At 41.1% G+C, this 26512-nt stretch overlaps 1 protein-coding gene across 2 annotated transcripts in view; it reads left to right on the plus strand.

Moving 5' to 3' along the window:
• The first annotated feature begins 20848 nt into the window (after window positions 1-20848).
• sipa1l1 (signal-induced proliferation-associated 1 like 1) overlaps window positions 20849-26512 on the plus strand; it is a 30224-nt gene continuing 24560 nt past the window's right edge. For both annotated transcript variants that reach the window (XM_079475542.1, XM_079475543.1), the window contains exons 1-6: window positions 20849-22484; window positions 23170-23300; window positions 24250-24438; window positions 25021-25195; window positions 25910-26013; window positions 26110-26267. In XM_079475542.1, coding sequence (XP_079331668.1) covers window positions 20993-22484; window positions 23170-23300; window positions 24250-24438; window positions 25021-25195; window positions 25910-26013; window positions 26110-26267 — 2249 coding nt within the window. In that variant the 5' untranslated portion in view covers window positions 20849-20992. The remainder of the gene's footprint in view (window positions 22485-23169; window positions 23301-24249; window positions 24439-25020; window positions 25196-25909; window positions 26014-26109; window positions 26268-26512) is intronic.

Here is a 26512-nt window from a genome sequence, read left to right on the forward strand (position 1 = left end):
CTGAAAGCGTCCACAGGAAAGAAAAGCACACAATAGAGAGGAAATGAACGGGTGTGTGATAATGGTTGCTAGCGCACAGTCTTCTCGCTCTCGGCGCGTGAGATGTGCTTCAGCAGTCTCGGCAGATGAAACGTTCTGACTGAAGATCTGTCGAGTCCAACTATGGCTACTGAGTTCTCTAAACATCTGGACTACATTTGGTAGCTTTCATTGTATATACAGTGTGTGTGTGTATAATGTAATTTCTGATTTGATCACCATGGTTACTGGCCAAAGTTAATCGTGCTTTTAATCTAGCACCTACTGTGAAACAATGATATGTTACAACACAATCCATGATTATGATTTGTACAAAGAGGGTTTAATTGTGGTTATTAAAATCAGTAGATCACATAAAATCAGTTTCCACTTGATAGCACTTTATTGTCATAGCTTTATACATGCAAAAAAGGAATACATGCTTATGGGTAATTGTTTTGCTCAGGGCCAGTGCGTATTTTTATTCCCATGACACCAGTCCATGAGCATCATGTGACCCAAGTGATGAAAAAAATGGATTGGGCGCAAAACTACAATACTATTAAACCTTTATTTCTTTATGTATTATAAATATTAACATCAAAACACTTCTATTTAAATTGTGTTATCATTATTAGTAATAATAGTGCTAATAACAATCATAACTTGCATTATATTAATAACAATTAATAATAAATTAGTTAAATATGAATATTGTTGATATTATTATTATTATTATAGTAATTATACAAAATTACAATAATAATACATAATAAAAACCCACAAAATGACCTGACAAATGACCATAGGTTTCTTTCCAGTATTGACAGATTTCCCCACTTAAACACAGGAAGTGATGACATGAACCGCAGGTTGAGTCACAGAGTAAATCTCCACTGTGACCCTGAGCAAGACAGTTAACCCCAAGATGCTCCAGCTGGAGTGTCTCCTTGTAACACACGTTCTGTATGTTGCATCTGCTAAATGACAAATAGCTATTATCTGACTGCACACCCTGGGTTTATGCACCATCTGATGAGACAAAACTGTAATCTTACAAAGCCACAGCACAAGCATGAACTTGCCTCTCAAACCCGATTCGTCTGGTTCTCCTGCTGCAGCTCTGCTGCTTGGACAATCCGAGGGCATACGCAAAGCTTCAGATCATCTTCTCGATTTGAGAAGCTTATAGTTTCAGGCATTTTGACCTGCTGACCTTGGAGTATTAAATTGCTGATGACTAGTCCTTTAACTTGATAAAAAGAAATGAGCAAAATCCTTGCAGGACTGAAAAAAGGAGCTGGTTTCTGACGACTGTTTTTAAGCCAGGAAATGTTTTAGCATTTTAATCATATGTTTAGAATTTAATGAGAGTAAATTGTTTGTTTAAATCTAGTATTTATTTTTAGTGGGCTTCTCATTTGAAAGCTGATAAGACTGAGCTCTTCTCCACATATCATGGGACAAATCTTTAGACGTTTCCTTTCAATTCAAGTTGATGTTGTTGTGTTTACTTTTTGGCTTTTAGTTCATGACTGTTAGCTTTGAGACCGTTGTTATGCTTGTTTACTCCTAACGTTTGGCACACGTAAACCTTTTAGGAGATATGCATATTTAAAAAATACAGTCTCTTTTTTTGTCGCTCCCAAATCACCTCTTTTAGTAGGATTTACATCAGTGTAAAAAAAGAAAAGTACCATTGTCAAGCCATTTGATGTTCAACGCATGCTACTTCTGTTGTATCTGACTGGAGCTTTTTAGACGTGTAGAAACGCACAAAAATGAAGCTTGCTGAACCTGTTTTTAGGTGTTCTACACGACCACAATGCCTCATTCCAACCTCAGAAATATCGCTTCTGTTAAAAGATTGCAAGGGAAAGTTTCAATTCCATTTTCAAATACTCTCACTCTCAGTGATTTATGTTTATGCTTATTTATCATCATTTTTAATAAAAAGAGTCCTTTTAACCACATCAAGATGATGTACCGCAGCAAGTTTCCAGGCAATGATTTTTTTGTCAGCATAGTTGAATGCGTCTTTATCAGTTCTTTTGATTTATTTATCAAAGAAACCAAAAACCTTTGTAGCGACTACACACGGTTTAGTCTCATTAATTAACAGAGGACCTGTGCTTTTGTTGAATCATAGATCTGTTTCTTCAGCTGCATTTGCATTAAATGGAGAGAAAGGAGTGGGCGGCCCTCATTTATCAAAATAAACGCGGAGAGACCAAACGGTTTCGAAATCTCTGCATTTACCTTCCCCATGGCACGTCTCCGTCTCACAGCAGTCCTGTTGTCCACCCACTCGTTCGGTCTTTCACACGAGCCCTGCGTGGAGAAATTACAGGAGGGCACTCGGCAAAGGCAGGTGCCTCTCCAAGGTTGTGATTAGCAGTGTGTGGAGGTTTGCATCATTCAGGAGGTTCGGAGGGCGGACCGCTGGATGTCCAAACACATCATTATAGTTGAGTGGCTTTTGGTCCAGGACTGTTAGCTTTTGAGGCCACCTGTATGCTGTACCTGTATTAGGTATTATCTGTAGATCTCTTGCCACCTCGGATGTATATGATTTCCTTTTTTCAATTGAACACAACAAATATGTTCATACTAAAATCGCTATTATCTTTTAGTGAAGTACATCCATCCATCCATCCATCCATCCATCACTGAAGTCATTCAAATGACCCAAGTGGGTTAAAAATGATTTTAATTTACAATTATATGATTGTGAGAGAAATCTATTCAATTTCTGCAAATAGATGCAAAATAACAAATGTAAACTGATACATTCAAATATCATATGATATAGCAATAGCTTAAACTTGTTCCTTGCATGTCTTGTGACAAGCAAGAAGATTTGAAGTTATCAAGATGTTGCCATATGTCACTTTAGCACTTGTATCACTTGTACAAATGTATCTACTCAAATATGAATAGGTCGTTTGCACATGATGTCAGTGCCGATGGAGGGCAGGAAGTGATTTTCTTCATAGGGCATTCACTGTAACAAACTTAAAATACCTGTGTTTTGCTTTTTAAAACGAGGTTTAACGTTCCTTAACAACGGCCAGGTCAGCTCACATTTACTGCTCAAGAAACTTTTCATTGCGCTGCAAAGATCGAGTCCTGATGGATAAAGTGATAAATCTCGCCCATATAAATCCATTATACAGCTTAATGCACCGAAATGACGACCACTTAAAAAATAATTATATTAAACCTTAATTGTAATGAACACTAGCTAGTGTTAAAAGAACAAGCATTTATTCCAGGAATGAGAATAGTCTCACGTCAAGCTTGTTACTCATTAAAGTTCATTATAAAGAAATTACATAATGTGGCTGAAGGCAGCGACAAACTGAGAACATCAAACTATCTCTAGCTCATTAAACATAGGTACATAGGTGTGAATTCCTAAGGAGGAAAATCTCTTGCTTACCTCCAGCCGCGCCCTCGCACGTCATAACCACGTGACTGCAAACAACCTATTGAATATTAAAGGGATAGTTCACCCAAGAATAATATCAGCAATAAATCACTCTCTAGTTGTTCCTGTATTTATTTATTTGTTTGGTTGAACACAAGGAAAGATATTCGGAAGAATGCTTGTAACCAAACAGTTCTTGGACTGCCATAGTAGGAAAAATTACAATGGTAGTGCCCCAGAACTTTGCTTTCCTGCTTTCTTCAAAATATCTTCTGTTGTGTTTCAACCAAAAATATAAAGTATTTTTTTCCTACTATGGTAGTCTATGGGGTCCAAGAACTGTTTGGTTACATCAAGCATTCTTCCAAATATCTTCAGAGCAATCAGATGTATATAGGTTAGGAACAACTCGAAAGTGAGTAAATGATGACAGAATTTTTATTTTTGGGTGAATTATCCCTTTAATCAAAATGTTCTATATTATGCCTTTTAAATATTAAAACTGAACTTGTGTTCGTTTGAAGTCATGTTCATCTATCATGTTGCAAACTCAACTAACAAGCATGTTTCTTATAAAAGAAAAAAAAACGATATTAGAATAATAGAAAACAACTATTTTAAAGCAATTATTTACAAACACACAAAAATAACATGTCTTTAGCAGCAATTCATAAATTTGACTGGCCAGTTTAAAGCTGATGTGACTCAAAACTGTTGCATTAGTCATTCAGTCACTCCAGGTAAAGATGCTATAATTTACTGTAGTGCATTCATCATGTTCTGTACAGTCATTCAGTTTTAACAAGACATTCAGTTTTTTGTGGATTGCAATGAATTCTATAGCGAATGTCTGCAGAGGGACAAGAGATGGATTATTTTTATTTGACCACAGAGTCATATAACCGTGATTGAGTACTGCATGTTGTCTTATGAGCTCCCTTGAGTTTAGCGTAATGCTTTGTGTTTTCTAGAAGGGAGGGCATCTGAAAGGTGACAGATTATTTCATTCACAGATGAATGTAATTAATTTAGGGTGCAGCTAAACAATTTAGGATTAACCCTCTTCTTTGCATTCATTCTGCATTGGGCTAATCCAGTATAAATGACCGGAATCAATGTTTGCCTAATGAACACGCTTAACCGAGAAACACTACTGGGCATAAAGCTTGTTTTCTTAATAGCCATTAGCCAATGAAAGCTAATTGTCACTTGTATAAGCACTTTTCTGCTAATACAATACAGGCAGTTGAAATCACAGGCAAACTTAAGCTCTTCATCGAAAATCGAAAGGGGATTCTTGCACCATAAAATTTCTGTTGTCGGAGGGCGGCTCCGTTTGTTCTCTGTGAACCCGGTGCGTGTTTACTTTCAGACCTCCAGGTTGATCCTGTTTTACCCTCAGAAACTTCCTCCATTTCCCCGGCAGGGAGAAAAAAAGTCTGACAGCTCATGTCAAAAGCCTTTAGGCTGAAAGAAGTAATGGCTGTCTGACCCAAGCACAAAGATCCTTTTGTTATTTGAACATCTAAAACCGCATCTTCACACCAGCAGCATTATGGGACGTTCAAACAGGAGTCAGGACGTGTGTGTTCTTGTGTTGAAAAACGCAGTGATGGAAAGGAGCAGAACTCAACAGTCTCAGGGCGGTCTGCTACATTGAACAACTTGACACGGTTAAAAAATGTGTTGTGTTTGCAAAGCATCAAAATATAAGTGTAGGTAGGCATGAGTTTAGGAAAAGAAAGTAGATTTAGTATCGTATTCCGTGTAGATTAGTGATATTTTAGTGTTGTTAAATTGGGAATGAGAATTGACACACGTGACCTAGATCTGCACAGTTAATCGTTTAATGGTCGCGATCTCAATTCAAACACCCACACAATCTCATTAATGAAAATCTACGGTTCTCCTGTGTCTATTACTCCTCCGACTATAATCATAATGCTAAAATCTGTGTTGGTGCTGCCCCCGAAGCAGAGAAAGCAATGGTCATCATTAGATGGAACAGCGTCACAAACAGTCTTTTCAACCACACTATCGCTATTTCTGTAACAAATGATCACAGAAGTACTGGTAATAAGCAGATTTGCCAATGCGCACACATGAGACGCACGCGTTTACAAGCGAATTAGTCTCACACCAAATATCAAACCAACATAAAATAAAAACAGCCAGCAACAAAACTGCTCTTATGATTGTCTTCCAGGATTGTGTTATATTCTTCTTCTTCACTGGAGATGTTTGAAACAAATCTTTAGGATTTGTCCGAATATGTCATTACGGTAAAGACACGTCAAGAGTTTGTGGTGCTTATCACTGTATTTACGCTAAAAGAGCTTTTCATTGGCCAGCATTTCATGTTTTCAGGTTATTTTAAACTCTTAATAGGTGAGAATAATCTGTTGGTATGTTTATCAATTGTATCTTTCTTTAAAGACCTCTTCACGCAATGTGTTGATGTCTGTAGATGTCAAGCAAAAATCTTTCTAAAGACATTTATGAATTATGAATTTGTTTTGATGTAGAAATGTTTCACATATAAATATATATATATATATATATATATATATATATATATATATACATATTAATTGAATGCATTAATACTTTTAAGGAAGTTAAAGTTTTGCATTTGATGTAAAACTTACTCTCTTTCTCACTATAGTAAATTTAGGTTAACCATGAAATGTAATGCTTTTAATGCAAAGTCCCAAATAATACCTTACCTAAATAAATGTTTTTTTGATAGATCTTTATTTGAAACTATAGAATCGTGATTCTCAATTTAACCAGAATTGTGCAGCTCCAACATGGCCACAGTTTTGTGCACAAAACCAGCCAAAAGTTTCAGATTGTTTACTGATTCTTTCTTAAAGGCATAGTTCAATTAAACATGAAAATCCTTTTATCATTTATTAATCCTTGTGTCACTCAATATTGGATGACTTTCATTCTCCTCCAGAACACAAAAGACGATATTTTGAAGAACGTTGGTAAGCAAACAACATTGACCTCCATTGGCTTCCACAGAACCACTGACACATTGACTGGTGATTTAGATGTTACATCATTCCACACAGTTTTCCTTGACATTCTTAATTTCTCATTTCTTCCTCTTTTGGAAAGGGGAAAGGAGAATTTTTCGGGCTGAGAAAATGAATTGAGCCATTTTGGCCACCGTATACTGTCAGTGTAGAAAACTATGCCATTGGCTACAGCCCAGGAAGTATAATGACCTGGACAGATCTCAGTTTGGAGCAAGTGCTGTCAGCACATTCATTCATTGAAAATGTTAGAAAAAGAACAAGAGGCTATGAAGTCTGATCCACAGTCTCTTATGAGTCACACTCTATAAAGTGGCTTGTAAAGCATTCAAGGTGCATTTTATCAGTTTGTATGTTTAATGGAAATATTGGTGTTGTTGAACTACAGGAACCAGTATTCTTGATTTTTTTTGGGGGGATCAAATTTTTCTGATCTTTATCAAATTCTAATGAAACTATTAAAGTAGATCAGGTTTATCAGGTTCAGTGTTTTGACATATCCTGCAAACTGGTCCTAGTAATAACATTGGCTGGCACAGCAAAATTACAAGTTATTCTTTTTCTGCTTTAAACGATAGGTCTACTCAGAATTAAATGTCTTGATTCTTTTATATACCCTGATGTCATTTCAAACCTGTACCACATTCTTTCTTCTGTGAAGCACAAAATTAGATATTTTGAGAAATGTCTCCATGATGTGTCCAACAACGGAAGTTGTTACCAACATTCTTTAAAATATTCTCTTTTGTGTCATGCAAGTTTGTATTGACGTGAGTGATGCAATGATAAATGAATTTAACTTTTTTTGTGAACTATTTAAGAAATGCGTTTTATTGCTTAAGGAGCGGTCAGCCTTTTCTTTCCATCCAGTTTCCACCTTCACCCACTTCCACCTTCTGATAGAATTATAACAAATATAGTTCTATAGTTTTTTATTTATGGTAATGCTTATTTACGTTGGGGTCCAAAGGTCTGAAATCACTCTGGAAATCTGGGATTTACAATGGAAATATGAAAACCAGTAAAAAACAAGCCAATTTAGGCAAATAGATGTCATTGACTATGTAAACTCTTTTGTATAAAAGGTTTACTTCGAAACATTGTCAAACTACGCTGAGATAACATGGATGTGTAGAATCATGAAATAATTTAGTTAGCTAAAGTGGTAATTCGCCTAAAAATAAAAATTCTGTCATGTACTCAGCCTCATGTCATTTAAATCCTGTATGACTGTATGAGTCTGCAAAACATGAAAGAAAATATTTTGAAGAAGCTGGTACATTTTCCAAAATAGCTTATTTTTTGTTCTACAAAAGAAAGAAAGTCACACAGGTTTGAAATGACAAGAGGGTGAGTACATGATGACAGAATTTTCAGTTTTGGGTGAAGTATCGCCTTAAAGCATTCATGGTAGTTCATGGTGGATTAACTAATGTTACAATGTTTGATGTATTAGTAAATGTTGAAATTAAGATGTACAAAGACTAATAAATGCTGTAGTTCATTTTTAGTTTATGTTAGTTTGTTAACAAATAGAATCTTATTTGTACAGTGTTACCCAAATTATAAAAAACTAATTGTGTATTATCGTCAAGCCTGTTGGTAATTTAGTTTTTTTGAATTGTTGGCAGAACTGCTTCTGTTAGCTGTCCAAGTGTGGGCACAGATATCAGCCGACGCAGATTAGAAAAGAGTTAGAAAATAGCCAAGATCAGATGTACAGTATATCGGTCTCTTTAGTTATTATGTAGTTAGCAGGTGTTTTTATCAGAAGCAGATTACAGCATGACTTCAGAAGCAGTCTGAAGTCTCATTGCAGTAACAGATGAGTGTGTCGCTCTAGGCCACACAGGTCAGCTGGATTGACATCACAGTATCTCTTGACTTTCTGAGTCACCTTTGCTTACAGCTGAACTTGCAAACCTGCGGCACAAGAGCGCAGAATCTTCACCATTAGGACTCGTGAATCATGTACTCTGTCACGCATCTCGTCTCATTGGCAAAATGTGCAGAGCGTAAGAAATCTGGTGCAGTGAGGATCCGCGCAGCGTGAGCGCTACTCTTGTTTTCCACCCCTCTTCTCTGCAGTGCCACAGAAATGCACCAGTCAGAAACTTTGCGTCGGGTGATCATCAAACAGCGCTGGAGATAAGCAGGTACGCCTCCCAGAAATGGAAGCAGGACAGAGTGTGTTGATGGCAGTGACACGCAGGGCTGTACGACAGCCAGTTATGCTCATTGCAAAGCCATTTTTGGATGTAGGGACTCACTGATAGGCTTCCTCCTACATCAACCTGTGCTAGCACAGGGATTCAGGCTTATTTTGATACCATTGGCAGAACCTTCTCACTGGAGCCCTAAAGTTTGTGGGGTTGTTTAGAAAGTTGATTTTCAGTTTATTTCAGGTTGTCAGAGCATATTGAAGCATCTCACTCCCACACTTCTTACATAAGCAATGGCATCATCTTTACACCTCTATCCAAACGCACTTACGAACTTTGCCTTTAATTCCTTTTATTTCAGTACGCAAGCTGTCAAAACACAAGCCCCGCCTCCTTTTCATTAGTCATTCTTAAAGTGATTTGATTGGTGCACAATGAAATGTGAAATTTTTGGCCCACTGTTTTCTTCCTGTTTCTGTATTTTTATATGCGATTCTCCGAAAGGCTGGAATTATATGGTGTGGGGCTGACAGCCTCTTCTGTTAATTACACCACTGAGTTCTCTTTTATTTGTCCTGCTGTTCTCTCTCTCTCTCTCTCTCTGTTTCTCAGCTATTTTCGTCTGTTCCTCCTACCATCCCTGTGACTGTGTTGCTAGGGACTGGTGGTGAAAATGTGGATGTTTCTTTCGTAGAGGGAGTCAGGGTTTTTTGGTTGACATACTTGTGTTTGACTGCATGTATATATGTTGGCCTGTGGGGCTGGATGTGATGAAGGCAGCATTATGATGTTTTGGGCCATTAACATTTAATAAATGCTTCAAGGCTGAGGAGACAGTCTGTTTTATTTTGTTATATGAGATCGTGTGAAATATACCTTTGTTGTTTTAAACAAACTTTGAGCTTGTACTGGTTGATGCAACTTTCCCTGTTTTTGCGTGATAGATGAAATTTGGTAGAAGTCTAACTTTTATTCTGCTACTTGCTTGTTCTAGGCAAGTCTATATTTAGAGATGTACATTTAGCAGCAACAAAATGACTTGATGTCATTCTTTTTTGTGAGAGTTTAAGGCAACATTTATTTTTGGAAATGGCCCACTGCTGGAGTGGCTTTAGCCGGGGACTTGTTTTGTACTTTTAACCACATTTGCAGAAAATGCCAAGTGTGGAGGTTATTTAATTTTTTTGGCTAAAGGATGGAACTCCGCCCCCCTTGAAATTAATTCTATGGACCGCAGGCGCCTCCCCATTTCCGGCACTGGTTATAATGATATTAGGATGAAGGTTCATCCTTCAAGAATACTAGAAACTATAACTGTCAGACAATTTGTAATGCATTACAGGAATACTTCACCCAAAAATGAAAATTCTGTCATCATTTACATTTGAGTCGTTCCAAATCTGTATACATTTCATAATGATTAACGCAGAGAAAGATATTTGGAAGAATACTTATAACCAGACAGATTTTGCCCCCCATTGACTCCCATAGTCATATTAGACATATTAAAGAATGTAGGACAGCACACTATTGACTACTAGTTTATTTTTTCCTACTGTGGTGTCAATGGGCGGCAAAATCAGTCTGGTTATAAGCATTCTTCCAAAAATCTTTCTCTGTGGTCATCAGAACAAAGAAATGTATACAGATTTGGAACAACTTGAAGGTGAGTAAATTATGAAATTGTTGGGTGAAGAATCACTTTAATGTTTTTATTATTCAGTGTTCTGCAATGTGAAGAAAATCTTAACAATCTAACTTTTTTCACTGTTTTCAGCCCAAAATTCTCGCAAATCCTCACACAAACATGTTCTGAGGTCTGCTGACGTGTGCTTATTTTTATTTCCAGCGGATATGTCCTTGTTTTATTGAATTGCACCGTTTAAAGAGCCTTGTGACGGCTTGTGTTTATTTATAGGTGATGGAGCCAGCTGTTTGTAGGTGTGCGGGTAAATGTGTGTTTAGGAAATGCCAGTGAGCCTCCTGATGTTTCCTATTTAATATGTTGGTCACTTTTCAGCATACTGTGTTTGATTGAACACTTGTCAGTTATGTGCGCGAGAGAGAGAGAGAGAGAGAGAGGGAGAGAGAGGAACATGCTTTTTTTCTGTCGTTCTATGTGGTGTACATCATGTCTCCTGACAGAGCCTGTGTCAGTTTTTGTTGGTCTTTTGATATAAAGATCTCATTACATAGGACACTTCGACAGCACATCACTCTTAGGGAGCCAAAAATACTTGATTGGACAAAAAGGAGAACCATCAATATAGATAAGAGTTGTCACATGCCAAAGTTGATAATGAAGGAAAATGAAAAGTAAAATTTTGTGATTCTCCATATCAATTTTGATACTATATCACTAATAATTTAAATAAGTAATACGTTAAATTATATATATATATATATACATATATATAACATAAGACTAATGTAAAGACAATATAAGTTTTATAAATTGTTTTTTAAATTAGTTAACATTGAAAATGTAATGTAGATTTGTATAAGATTTATTAGGCAACATTGCAATCTGGCATTTTAGCACAAATGTTTCTGTTTTCATTCACTTAGACACGACCAGTGTATGGTACTTTGACCTTTCTACAGCTTAATAGCGAATCCACACCAATGCATGATCAATTTTCCAGTGGTATTGATTTTTAACCAAGTGTGAACTTGTCATGTGTGCAACCGAATTACCAACAAAATACCCAGTGGCTGTATGCTCACAGCTGCAAAGATTATAGCAAGCTATGTGTTTCATCCTGCCAGTCTGTGTTGAGGAGAGGAAATCTGCAGTTTTTTATCGTAGACGCTTGCATCGCTGGTGAAACGACAGAGCTATGCCTCATCAAAGACTCGTCCGTCCTCTTTTCAACTGAATGCTAACCCCCATTGAACCGCTGCAGTTGAATGTCTTTAAAAGCTTTTTGCTGCTTGTACTCTACAGTTTTTTTCAAGGGCAATATGCAGCACAATGACTAAACGCATTACCTGAGAATGTTCTTGAGAAACAGTTTTTTCTCATGATTGCTCCATTTGAGGTTACATCATCAAGAATGCGAGTGAGCAGCGCGACATCTAGCGAAGACTTATATTTATTTCATTTGTTTTGTGCCACTTGAAAGATGTAAACAAGGGAACTGTTGTTGTTACTAATAGGCATACATATTTTAGCATTATTTCAAATGATTGTGCTTAACCGCTGCAGAATAGTTTACTATTATCTCCGAAGCCTCAGTTGTGTGTATTGTTCAGATTAATTGTGCAGATCTAATAATATCAGTTTTGTAAGGGACTTCAAAATTTCAAGTCACACACGTTTTTTGATTGACACATTGACAACCCAACAAAGCACAACTCTCTCATTCATAGCTCTCTTTGAATACATTATGAGAAAAGAAAACAGACAGACAAACACAGAGTATGAGGACAGAGAAAGGGAATAGCAAAAATACAATTTTAAGTGAGTGGGAGACCACGTCAACCTCAGTCTGCTGTGTGTGAGGTTTCTTTTTATTGGATAAACACAGTGTTCTGCAGTTGATGGGTGAAAATGAAGGGGTTTTATCATCAGGCACACCAAACCTGTGTCTTTGAGCTGATATTTCTCCCATTTAATTGTGTGTAAATGCAGGATTATGTTGTTGCTTGTGACGTTTCTTTTGCCCACACACAGATGAGGCTTTGAAATGTCACTCAGAAAGGCAAGAAACCGAGGACTAATGTTTTCTGATTAGGAACTAGATGTTTGCGTCGGTTGGGTTGTGCAAATTCTGTCTTTCAAACTGCACACGGCATGACAGAGACGCAGTCTCACACTTCTCAATTCAGATTTTGAGGTGCACCACAGTTTGCCATTGAGATATGGCGTTTGGAAAGAAATGCGATGATGGGCTCTGAAGGAAAGACCTTTTTTTTGGAATCTCAGAAATTCTTTTATGTTTTTTCTTTTAATGCAGCACATTGTTCTGGAAATGTCAAAGAGTTAAATGGTAATAAGGATTGCCTTTTTTTGTCAGGTCAACTTCTTTGCCATGAAATTATTTGTGTTTAAGTTTAGTGTGACTTCTTGCACTGCCACTTCTTGGCAGCTATGACACACATGGTGTGTGGTTTTAGGTGATGGCCCGTGTGTGTGTGTGTTTGTTTGTGCATGTGCATATTGTGTGGAGTGTTTTGTGTGTGTCTGAATTTGTGTGCCTGTGTCTGTCTTCCGTGTTTTTACCTTTTTTGTTTTGACTTGCATAAACTTATATGTTTTGCTTATAGTCAATATGTTTTCTTGTGCAGCTGCTTTGTAACAATGAAAATTGTAAAAAGCGCAATATAAATAAAGTTGACATGACTCTTGTCCACTACCGCAACAACAACATCACTCAGATTCTCTACAACTTAAAGCTCGGCGAGGTTTAGATAACAGAAAAGCACGGCAGGGCAGAAGAAAATTAGGTCTCTATTAATACAGACAAAGTTATTTATGACAGGAGACATAAATCGTGTTGCTTGCCTACCCGCAGTCTCTTCTATAAAACGAGGTGAGTCATTTACTGGAGCTTTAGTCATTATTATCCTATAAGGCCACAGCTGTCTGAGGCATGCGATCGCATGTCTGCAGGATCGGGATATGTGCGAACCTCGCACCTCCCACCACTGGTGTCGCTGGTGTCACAGGTGTCTCGACCTGAAGTTGTAGCTTTCAAATGGGACAAAAGACGCATGTGACAGGGATAGAAAACTATTTTTTTATAGGGTAGTCCGTATGGTTGTGGAAAAAAGCAGATGATTCAATCCTGCTGGTGTTGAAGGAATAAGGAATGTGCCCTTTTCAAAAGTCCAAACATTTTACCCAGATTACCCACTTCACTGCAGTTTTGTTAAGCATGTGCGGAGGACATTGTTCACATAAAAGCGGTTGTCCTTTCTGTTTGAAAGCCTACAATTATGTGTATTGTTCTCGAGTGCTCTGTACTATTGTTTTTCTTCCTTGGTGTTGCAAAGAGATGTCGAGAATTCAGCCCAGTACCACATTTCCTTCAAACCTCCAGACATTCTGAATTCCTCCTTGAGGCCTGCATTTTATTTTGTGTGTGGTTTACAGCAGTTACTTTTTTGGACTTTTGAAGGAACAATATATGTATCTCATAAAAAATATTAAAAGATTTGAAAAAGGTCAAACACAAGAATGTATGTACAATGAAAACATACTCTACTATTCATAATTTAAAACTGATCTAAAATGTCAATAAAAATAGGGAAACGCTGTATGGTATATTTTTTGTCAATCTTGGCCCCGCCCAGTCTTAATGAGGTAATAAGGAAGCAGGAAGCTCTTCTTAAAGGGATTAGGGATGCTCATTTCGGTTCATTTCCCTCCCAGTTTTCTGAACATGAACCGTTAACACGATAAGATTTTAATATTTTATTGGAATTGCGGGAGGGACCATAGGGGGTCGGTGCAGAGTGGATCGGGCGGCAGTCGGAGGAGAGTGCCTCGACAGCCCGATCCCTGGATACGGAAGCTAGCTCTAGGGACGTGGAACGTCACCTCGCTGGCGGGGAAGGAGCCTGAGATGGTGCGTGAAGTTGAGAGGTTCCGACTAGAGATAGTCGGGATCACCTCTACGCATGGCTTGGGCTCTGGAACCACACTCCTCGAGAGAGGATGGACACTTCACCACTCTGGAGTTGCCCATGGTGAGAGGCGGCGGGCTGGTGTGGATTTGCTTATAGCCCCCCAGCTCTCCCGCCATGTGTTGGAGTTTACCCCGGTGAACGAGAGGGTCGTCTCCCTGCGCCTACGGGTCGGGGTTAGGTCTCTCACTGTTGTTTGTGCCTACGGGCCGAACGTCAGTGCAGAGTACCCGACCTTCTTGGAGTCCCTGGGAGGGGTGCTGGAAAGTGCTCCGACGGGGGACTCCGTCGTCCTACTGGGGGACTTCAACGCCCATGTGGGCAACGACAGTGACACCTGGAGGGGCGTGATTGGGAGGAACGGCCCCCCTGATCTGAACCCGAGCGGTGTTCAGTTATTGGACTTCTGTGCTAGTCACAGTTTGTCTATAACGAACACCATGTTCAAGCATAAGGGTGTCTATCAGTACACATGGCACCAGGACACCCTAGGCCGCAGGTCGATGATCGACTTTGTAGTCGTTTCATCTGACCTGCGACCGTATGTTTTGGACACTCGGGTTAAGAGAGGGGCGGAGCTGTCAACTGATCACCACCTGGTGGTGAGTTGGATCCGATGGCGAGAGAGGAAGCTGGACAGACTCGGCAGACCCAAACGTACTGTAAGGGTCTGCTGGGAACGCCTGGCCGAGTCTCCTGTCAGAGAGATCTTTAACTCCCACCTCCGGCAGAGCTTCAACCAGATCCCGAGGGAGGCTGGAGACATTGAGTCCGAGTGGACCATGTTCTCCACCTCCATTGTCGAAGCGGCCGCTCGGAGCTGTGGCCGTAAGGTCTCCGGTGCCTGTCGAGGCGGGAATCCCCGAACCCGGTGGTGGACACCGGAAGTAAGGGAAACCGTCAAGCTGAAGAAGGAGTCCTATCGGGCCTGGTTGGCTTGTGGGACTCCTGAGGCAGCTGACGGGTACCGGCAGGCCAAGCGGACTGCTGCCCGGGTGGTTGTGGAGGCAAAAACTCGGGCCTGGGAGGAGTTTGGTGAGGCCATGGAGAAGGACTATCGACTGGCCTCGAAGAGATTCTGGCAAACCGTCCGGCGCCTCAGGAGAGGGAAACAGTGCCCTACCAACGCTGTTTACAGTGGAGGTGGGAGGCTGTTGACCTCAACTGGGGATGTCGTCGGACGGTGGAAGGAGTACTTCGAGGATCTCCTCAATCCCACCGTCACGTCCTCCATTGAGGAAGCAGAGGCTGAGGGCTCAGAGGTGGACTCGTCCATCAACCAAGCCGAAGTCACTGAGGTAGTCAAGAAACTCCTCAGTGGCAAGGCACCGGGGGTGGATGAGATTCGCCCTGAGTACCTCAAGTCTCTGGATGTTGTGGGGCTGTCTTGGCTGACACGCCTCTGCAGCATCGCGTGGCGGTCGGGGACAGTGCCTCTGGGATGGCAGACCGGGGTGGTGGTCCCTCTTTTTAAGAAGGGGGACCGGAGGGTGTGTTCCAACTACAGGGGGATCACACTTCTCAGCCTTCCCGGGAAAGTCTATGCCAGGGTACTGGAGAGGAGAATACGGCCGATAGTAGAACCTCGGATTCAGGAGGAACAGTGTGGTTTTCGTCCAGGCCGTGGAACGCTGGACCAGCTCTACACCCTCTACAGGGTGCTGGAGGGTTCATGGGAGTTTGCTCAACCAATCCACATGTGTTTTGTGGATTTGGAGAAGGCATTCGACTGTGTCCCTCGTGGCATCCTGTGGAGGGTGCTTCGGGAGTATGGGGTCTGTGGTCCTTTACTAAGGGCTGTCAGGTCCCTGTACGACCGAAGCAGGAGCTTGGTTCGCATTGCCGGCAGTAAGTCGGACTTGTTCCCAGTGCATGTCGGACTCCGGCAGGGCTGCCCTTTGTCACCGGTTCTGTTCATAATTTTTATGGACAGAATTTCTAGGCGCAGCCAGGGGCCGGAGGGTGTCAGGTTTGGGGACCACACGATCTCGTCTCTGCTATTTGCGGATGATGTTGTCGTGTTGGCCCCTTCAAACCAGGACCTTCAGCATGCACTGGGACGGTTTACAGCAGAGTGTGAAGCGGCTGGCATGAAAATCAGTACCTCCAAATCCGAGGCCATGGTCCTCAGTCGGAAAAGGGTGGCTTGTCCACTTCTGGTTGGTGGAGAGTTCCTCCCTCAAGTGGAGGAGTTTAAGTATCTCGGGGTCTTGTTCACGAGTGAGGGAAGGATGGAACGGGAGATTGACAGACGGATCGGTGCAGCTTCTGCAGTAATGCGGTCGATGTACCGGTCCGTCGTGGTGAAGAAAGAGCTGAGCCGCAAGGCGAAGCTCTCAATTTACCGGTCAATCTACGTTCCTACTCTCACCTACTATGAGCTTTGGGTCATGACCGAAAGGACAAGATCCCGGATACAGGCGGCTGAAATGAGCTTCCTCCGCAGGGTGGCTGGGCGATCCCTTAGAGATAGGGTGAGAAGCTCGGTCACCCGGGAGGAGCTCGGAGTAGAGCCGCTGCTCCTCCACATCGAGAGGGGTCAGCTGAGGTGGCTTGGGCATCTGTTACGGATGCCTACTGGACGCCTTCCCCGGAAGGTGTTCAGGGCCCGTCCGACCGGGAGGAGACCCCGGGGAAGACCTAGGACATGCTGGTGGGACTATGTCTCCCGGCTGGCCTGGGAACGCCTCGGTGTCCTCCCGGAAGAGCTAGAGGAAGTGTCTAGGGTGAGGGATGTCTGGGCATCTCTGCTTAGACTGCTGCCCCCGCGACCCAGCCCCGGATAAGCGGTAGAAAATGGATGGATGGATGGATATTGGAATTTAATAAAAATACATGCTGCGTCTGATTTTGGAGGGTGTGTTCTCCGGAGATCGCGTTTGTCTGCCACATTCACCTTTCATGCGACATCTGGAAGACGCAGACTTTTCTAAATGAAAGGGTTTCATGTTGACATGTTTGATTTAATAGTTATTTAAAATGTATTATTAAATTATTAGTATTTAACTTAATTTTGACTAGTTAATACTATTTTTACTATCGGTTAACGGTTAAATGGTCTATTTGAAAATCCCTAAAAGGGATAGTTCACTCAAAAATAAACACTCTCTCCTCATTCACTCGACCTGTGAACACAACATAAATTATTTAGATTAACGTAGGAAACAAAACCTCTCTGGTGCACCTTTGACTACCATAATAGTTTCGTTTCCTACTGTAGGAGTCAATGGTGCCCCAGAACTGTTCGGTTACAAACATTCTTTCAGATTAAATTTTTTGTGTTCAGTGGAACATTAAAATGTATACCGGTTTGAAACAACTTCAGGTTAAATTATGAGTGTTCATTTTGGGGTAAACTATCTCTTTAAGAATGAATGATATACAAGTAGAATTATGGAAGTATCTTTAGTCTGTATGGTTTTTTAGAGGAGCTGAAGGATCCCAGTGTTTCTGAAACAAGCCGCTGAAGTTTATTTTTACAATATCTTTGATGATTTTAAGCCTGATTTAAACCATGTATTCAGCACAGATTGTTTTATGAATCTGTCATGGTGTAATCCAGGATTTGCAAAGAGGCTGTTATTAAAGGATGGGGAGTTAAAGACAACATGGACCGAACTGCAATATCGCTGAAAGGATTTTTCTTAAAGGCACAGCACCCAAAAAAGACCATTTAATTAAGTTGTTAAATTATTTACAATTATTCATTGTGACCCTGTCTGTGAAATCAAGACCAAAGTTATGAGATTTGGAGCATCAAAGTTTGTTTTCAAGCATTCATTTTATTATGATTAAAATCTTTGATGTGGTCGTAGTCGTCAGTATTACTTTAAAGATATTAAGATGATTTTTTTCATAGAGTATTCTTTACATGATGTAGGATGATTTTATGTTGAAAACAGAAAATCACAAAAAATGACTTTAGTTGGGTTTTCACAGACAGGGTCACGTTTCCGCCTGCTGTGGAGCGCATGCAAATGTTTTCATTCAAGCGTTAGCTTGCAGTCATTGACTGGATGTTAACACTGATAAACATGATTCAAATGATCAAGTACGAACCAATAAGTGTGCTAGTTAAATCTCAAGTGTTAGTTCAGGCTTCGATTAAGAGGTTTCCCTTAAGAGTCCTTCACAACGAGAGGAAATTTGTGATTTGGGAATGCGAATTACGAGAGCTCCCTATGCCGCGTGGCATATTTGAACTGTAGGTAGCCCCTGCGCTATATAAGGCAGCATTTTGTCAGACATTTGTTCCCAGAGCAAATGTGCTCATTGCTGCGTTAGTCATATTTGCCTTGCTCATTGTCTCCCTCACAGGTACCTCTCTCATTAGCTTACACAAGATCTGTCAGCCCGTGTTATTCCCATCCGTCAGGCCGTGGGTTGTAATTTGGCAGCTGTGTATGACTAAGCCAAAGAATTGCTCCTGGCCTTGTAGAAGCACCTGCGCTGTAACCTCCAAAAATTATTACATCACCGTTCATGCGAGGAAAACTCTCTCTAAGAAAGAAAATATAGCAATGACCTCATCTACGCTGAGCCAAATGAGACGGGTGTGGGTGTGTGTGTTGGGGTTAGTGTGTCGACACACCCACTTCTCAGCACACCCCTTCCAGCCATGGGGAGGTCGGGGAGTCGCCGCCAGGAAGATTAGCTCATATTTTCATCACTGCGTATTCTACGACTATCGCTGCGATTGTGATTCATAAACTCAAATGTCAAGTGATTCAGAAGTATTTGTCTATAGTTCCAAACTGACACCATATTTAAGAAAGGATTTCTTTAGCGTATTAGCATGCTAAGACTTACTTTTTTGTATTTAAGGTCTGATTTTACCTGACCATTCATATTTTTGAATGTATACATTATTAAGTAACTAATGTATATGTTGTGAAGGGGGAATGTGATTAATTATGTAGTGTTGGTGTGTGTGTTCTCATTAAGGTTAACCCAGCAGCTCAGCCGTTCTGTACCCCGACACTCAGCAGACGGTTGCCAGGAAACCAAGGAAACTGACATTTCAGAGCTTCTCCTGTCATGTGGGAACAATACGCATCTATTGCACATTATAATTTGACGCGGCATGCTGAGCTACCCGCAGTGTTCGCATTTCACCTGTGTGGCCTTCAGAGCAGGGCTTGCATACTGGTGAGCTTGGGATTGGAAACAACAAAGTGATGGGACTTTGAGATTGTAATTTGCAATAATCGTGTGACAAGCAGTTATTTTCAAAAAGCATTGGCAATTTGAAACAACATACAGTAGTGGCTAAAAGTGATGTCCAACTTTGGCTCAGTTCGCATTTTATTCAGATATTTTATTAAAGATGTATTAGATACTTTGTATTCATGTTGCATGTTGTAGTATAAACTGAGGAGGATAGGCGAAGAAAGTCTTCAAAACATTTTAAAAACAGTTAATATTGTTGTCAATGTATTCGTTAGTTCCAGTGAGCTTTTAGTTTTTTACGCATTTTTGTATATTTAGATAAATCATTTTATTCCCTGATATGCTGTAGATTGCTTTTTCCAAATAATTTTGTCCAACAAATATTTTGTCCAACAAAAATGGGTTTGATCTAATCGAATGAAACATTAGATGCACATATTGTACAGCTACAGGAAGATATATATAATGCAAATGAGCAGTGGAACAACCAATAGGACAATGGCGCTCATTGATCACATGTATTTAGAATGTAGTGTTACCATTTCACTTCTCATTATGTGGCAGAAGATTTTGAAGTTGTTGAATGACTTTCGGTTCATCTTTGCTGACTGCCCTATATTGTCTTATATCAAATACATCCCACTGATATCTGGTCAGTTGGTTTGTCTCTATAGTTGTGGAGTATTTAGCCTCCGTGCGATTGGTGGGATTGATTTATTCATGTGGTGTAATATGCCCTTTGTCTATGAAACTCTGTGACTTGCCACAGACTGGACTCTGAGCTGAAACTAGGAATAATGTGTTTTACATTTGATCAGTAAAAGGACTCAATTATTAAGTGTTATATTGAGAGAATAAAGTATTTAAATAAAGAATAAAGCTATTGAAATAACATTTGTGTATATAATGACTTTTCCCACCTGTAGGCACCAAGTAAATGGGAATTTTCTTCTTCAGGTTGAAAGAATGGGAATTTCACTTGGGAAGACTTTTAATGGAAACACTTTTGTGTTTCTAGGTACTTGTCGGTTGTAAAACATGTTACTCTTTGTAGCTTGTATGAGTTTTACAAAACGTAAGATAAAGTCTCCAGTTCGTGTTATTCCTGGCTGTGCTGCTTGTAGTTGATGGCATCCACAAGGACTTTCCTTGTACAGTGGTTTCAGATTTATGTGTAGTTTTTATCTCTTTTTATTTGTTTTTTATATTATCTACATTTTGTCGACATTCATTTTTGTGTTCTTCTGTTTTAAACCTCAATTCATTATGCTAACACGTTTCTCCACTTTTCTGTTTCAGATCCATATCAACATAAAGAAAAAAGGAGAAGAGTAAGGTCTCATCACAAAAATGACAACACATGCCTGATTCAGCCAAAGGGATCAGTATCAAGCCTCTAGTTCTCTTTTATATCCCACCATTGTTTTGCTCCATTCTCTGGCCTCTCCATCTGAGTGGCTGCCCATGTTCCCTAAGCTTTATATTTAAGCTTCATCGCGGGCATGCTCAAGTGCTGAGCTCCGCCGCATAGCCGCACCATGACCAGTCTCAAGCGTTCCCAGACCGAGCGCTCTGTGGGCGGCTCTGTTCCTGCCACAGATGAGTTCTACACCCGTCGTCTGCGCTTGCCCAACGGAGGGGCACCGCCCCCTCGCAGCGAGAGCACGCACTTGTCGGGTACACCCGCCGTTCCCAAAATGGGTGTTCGAGCACGTGTTGCCGACTGGCCACCTAGGAAAGATGGTGGAGGGGGAGGAAGTGGTGGAAGTGGTGGAAACGGAGGGGGTGTGTGGCATATCACGGTTGAGACGGATTCCCCTTCCACCACCACAGGAAGTGCCCAAAGCAACTTGTCAACAAAGCTTGGTCACCTTATCAGCCCTCAGGACTCATCCATGCTACGTAACATTCACAACACGCTCAAGAACAAGATGCATAGCAAAGGTAAAGACAACCGCTTCCTCTCTCCAGACGGTTATCTCGGTTCGCCCCGCAAGGGCATGCGTCGCATTCGACAGCGCAGCAATAGTGACATCACCATCAGCGAGTTGGACGGTGATGGTAGCGAGGGTTGGTCTTTCTCAGGCTGGACACCCATGCACAGAGAATACGGCAGTACCTCGTCCATCGACAAGCACGGCGTGTCTGGAGAGAGCTTCTTCGACATGCTCAAAGGCTACCAGACGGATGCTCCTGACCAGCGTAGCCCGGCTCCTGAAAAGTTGAGCGAGTTGCTGACGGTTGCTCATAAACAAACCGCCCTCGATTTGCCCGACGGACCTCTGGCTCCTCCGCGTGGCAGTCCTGCCAGTCGGCTGAAAGAACGAGAAAAGCACATGAAGCGCCGTTCCAAATCAGAGACGGGAGGAGAGTCCATCTTCCGCAAGCTGCGTAGCGTCAAAGCCGAAGGCGATTCCTCTCGCGCCGGTTCTGACGCAGAGGATGGAAAGTCCGATGATGCGGGTCCACCTCCCAAACCGTGGGTCTGCCAGAAGGGTTTCGCCCACTTTGACATCCAGAGCATTCTGTTCGACCTGAACGAGGCCGTGCAGAGTCGGCAAAGCGCCGTCAAGAGGAAGAACACCACCACGGGGGCCTCCGCTGCAGCTGCAGCCTCGGCTTCTAACACCTCGTCCCTCTCCTCCACCCAGAGCGGGGCGTACAGTTCCCCTTGTGGCAGCCAGGAAGAGCTCAACATCAAAGATGGGCCATCTCTCGATTCGGGTGACGACAAGAGCAATGATCTGGTCCTCAGCTGCCCCTGTTTCCGGAACGAAATCGGGGGTGAGGGAGAGAGAAACGTCAGCCCTTCGAAGCAGGGCAGCATCGGGAGCGGCGCCTCCAGCTCTTCCAGAGATGAAGATGGATCTCCAGAAAGAGCTCCTGACACACATTTTAGCAACGCAGGGGTGGCTGTCCTCGAAGCACCAAAGGATAGCAAGAGTCTTCATCATGATCGTGGAAAGAGCAACATCGTTGAACACGTGGACTTGGGTGCTTATTATTACAGAAAGTACTTTTACTTGAGAGGTGAGTGTTTTTGCATTTTAAGGTAATTCTACTCTTGTTGTTTCAGGAAGGTTTCCTCAGTGGGGATATTAATGGGTATTTTGCATTACCTGAAACAAACATCAATATGTTTCTAGAGATTTTGCTTGACAATTGGCTGACTTGCATGGCGGGTTTTGTGCCAAATTTAAATTGTTCCATTTTACACGTCCTCATGTTCCAAAGACATATTATTTTCTTTGTTTTGTGAAATACAGAAATTCGGAGAACTGTACTGTACCCACTTTTTAATGCGATAATGTATTGTTATGGTTTTGTGTCCTTTTGAAGACTAAAAGCTTTAATCTCCACAAAAAGTGTTTTCAGCTCAGAATTTCTTCTTTTGTGTTCCGGGGAGATCTAGTTGACCTCTCCGCATGACGTAAACACTGGTCCAGCAGCACTTCCGGTTTTCATTTTTTATTTTACATTTGTAAATAACTCTTAAAGATATTAGTTTAACATTTTGATTCAGTACATTTTCTATTGGTTGTTTTCTGTTCAAACGATTGTGCAGTGTAAAAACTGAAATGTGAAGTTCTGCTAGACCAGCATTGTTTACGTTTTACGTTTGTCATATATTACGAAAGACATAAATGTGTGTAAATGACAACAGATTTTCATTTTTGTCTCAACCTTCCCTCTAACCGTAAATATTTTTTTTCAGAGCACTGGAACTACTTGGGTGTTGATGAAACACTGGGACCAGTTGCCGTGAGCATCCGTCGGGAGAAACTGGAGGACCACAAAGAACACGGCCCGCAATACAATTACCGTATCATCTTCAGAACCAGCGAGGTAAGCTCATCCACGGCAAATATAATTTTCATATTGCCAGCCTCTCAACGCAAAGTGCATCCTCGTGAGCAGTCAGTGGTGAGCTAGATCCAGGTCTGACGCCCACTGCCGTCTTATATAACATGTTCAGAAGCATAGCGAGTTCTGCTAGTGAGAACACAGGGCCCAGGCTGGCTCATCACTATACTTCTTCATAATCGCGCACAGCTTTTGACAGCGGCTTTAAATGGACGGATGCTGGCTAGATCTCTCTAATTAAAGCAGAAAAAGCTCTCAAATCTGACCTCAGTCTAATTTATAGAAGCTACTTGTGATTCACATGTATTCCGATGGGCTTTAATAGCTTTGCGACTGAGGTGACGCACAGCCCAACGCGGCCGGCTTTACACTGCTATTTCTAGATGGGCAGGTGGGCAGACGTGGATTGGCTTTGTAGAAAACTTTTCTTCCTGTTATTACAGCACCTATTTCAAGTGTTTAATGTTTCTGAATGGTAATGAGCAGGTACAAAAAAGACATTGGACTGCGAAGTAGCAAGTGCAGATTTTCCCTGAAGGTCTGATATAACTACTTATTAAATGAAATACTGAATCTGGTAGGTCAGACTCGTGACATCAGGGTATTGAGGGCTCTTCGGAGCTTTTATACCAGTGCTAATTCAATGTCACGCTCAATAAAATATTAACTAAAAATATTGCATCTCGATCAATATTTTGTTTCGGGGTGCTTGTGTGACAAATATGCACATAATAATAGAATAAGAATCAGACAACTGATCGTAGTCACAATATAAATGTTTATTTTATGATAACCATCGGCTTTATGAAACACAGCCACCTAGTACCTTACACTTGTTTTATAGAATATGTGTTTGAAAACAGCTTTGAAATCTGAATCTGAATATTACAAGTACTTCTCTCTTTCATGTCTTTCATCTTTCTACCCATAGTTAACAACCTTGCGTGGATCTATCTTGGAGGACGCTGTGCCCTCCACCTCTAAGCATGGTTTAGCCCGTGGCCTGCCCCTTAAGGAGGTGCTGGAATATCTTGTACCCGAGCTCAATGCCCACTGCCTCCGACTAGCCCTCAACACACCCAAGGTCACAGAGCAGCTGATGAAACTGGATGAGCAGGGGGTATTGTGATGTTATATTCTTTACCATTCACCACTGTTATTTATTTATTCAATCGCGCAGTTAAATATAATTTATTAAATGTATTTCTTGATATGCTGAGTAACTATTTCATATCATGTATCATGTCACACATATCGCATCATTTCTTCTGAGAAAAGGTCTTGAATGAAGATATTTTTAGACATTTACATTGAGGGTGATAAAAGTCATTCAATAGCCGTTTTAGAAAGTGGCTTTTATTACTAAATAATTTTTTTGTAATCACTAGCATACACTCCGAAGTTTACATAGTGTTAAAAAAAGCTGCAATGCATAACTTTTGCCTCTCTATATCACCATTGTGTTTGAAACATACAGTTGCAGGTTACTTTATGTAATAATCTGTATCTGACAGCTCAAATGAATCATTATCATAAGTTTACAGTTGCAAATCGACATAAAGAAAAGAGACATTGGTTTCTTGAAGTACTAACTGTTTTTACACATTTAGCTACTACAATAATAAACATATCCTCCTGTTAGTCTTGTTGTTTGTCTGTTTTTTTGTTTGTTAATGGTCTTTCTCTGCTCTCTGTTGTACAGCTCAGTTTCCAGCTGAAGGTTGGAGTGATGTACTGTCAGGCGGGACAGAGCAGCGAGGAGGAGATGTACAATAATGAAGCAGCAGGCCCCGCCCTAGAAGAGTTCCTGCAGTTGCTGGGGGAACGGGTGCGCCTTAAGGGCTTCTCCAAATACCGTGCCCAGCTGGACACTAAAAGTGAGTCTTAACCTCATAACGTAGGTTTATTTAACTGCCAGTGAGGCCTGACAGAGGCATGGTGTGATTACAACCGTGCTGTTAAAGAGACAAAACGCATAATCAATCTGAGCTCGTGTCAATCTAGAACTGCAGAGCTAGGTAATAAAATCCAACAGGATTGCTGTCCAAAAACCCTACGGCTTGTGTCCATTCACTGTCAGCGATTTACTGATGTGATTGAAGTAAGAGCGGATCCAAACACCAGCAGTCACCTCGTGGTATAATTCAGTTGGATTTGGTTGGATCTCCAGACCCAGTCATGCATGCAGTGCCTGGCAAATCCACGCTTCACCTCTTCCATGCAACCAGGTGGAATATTGTCTTATCACAAGCATGCCTCTAATTCCATTCTTTACATCCTTGCCTCAGCGGTTGAGGTGTTGGAAACCTTTCTCAGCTTGACAGATTTGGACACGGTTTTGGAATCAGGTGAAGTAGAGATCAGAAAAAGAGGTCTTGATGAGTTTATGCCACCGTGTCTGTGTATGGACTGGAGCGGTTCGAAAGCAGGATGCTGCGATTGTCAAATTGATCCTTTAAGACACAAAGAAAGGTTCAATCGAGGATTTGTTCCCTTCAGACATAAAGAAACGTTTTTTAAAAAAAGACAGACAGGTGGTTACATAAAAGGTGTATAAGTATCACAATGTGAACGTGAGCTTTTTCTTGCAGCCGACTCTACTGGAACACACTCTTTGTATACAACTTTTAAAGACTATGAGATCATGTTCCACGTGTCTACAATGCTGCCCTACACACCCAATAACAAACAGCAGGTAAGCAGTCTAAAGACAAACTTGCTCCTTCAGATAATTCTTCCTGTCTTTACAAACATATTATGACTTTTGACCTGTGATGTTTGTGCTTCAAAGCTACTGAGAAAGAGACACATCGGAAATGATATCGTCACAATCGTGTTTCAAGAGCCTGGAGCGAAACCATTCAGCCCCAAGAACATCCGCTCACACTTTCAGCACGTCTTTGTGATTGTTCGAGCACACAGCCCGTGTTCTGACAACGCATGCTACAGGTGAGCGGTTTGGACTGTGTGCTACTAAGTACAGATAGGGATGAGTACCCAATTGCCCAAACATGTGGGAGTTGATACAAAGACGGATTAGAATATAGATTAGTTGCATTAGTTGTTGTACAAGTTCCAAATGTTCCAAAAGGGGGTCTTATTTGTAGTTTTGTGATTTGTTATGGTGTGAATAACATATTTCTGGCCATACAATAAGTTCGAGATATTTTACATGTACACAATAGGACTGACGA

Source organism: Barbatula barbatula, assembly GCF_947034865.1.
Source record: "Barbatula barbatula genome assembly, chromosome: 15".
NCBI classification, from domain to species: domain Eukaryota; kingdom Metazoa; phylum Chordata; class Actinopteri; order Cypriniformes; family Nemacheilidae; genus Barbatula; species Barbatula barbatula.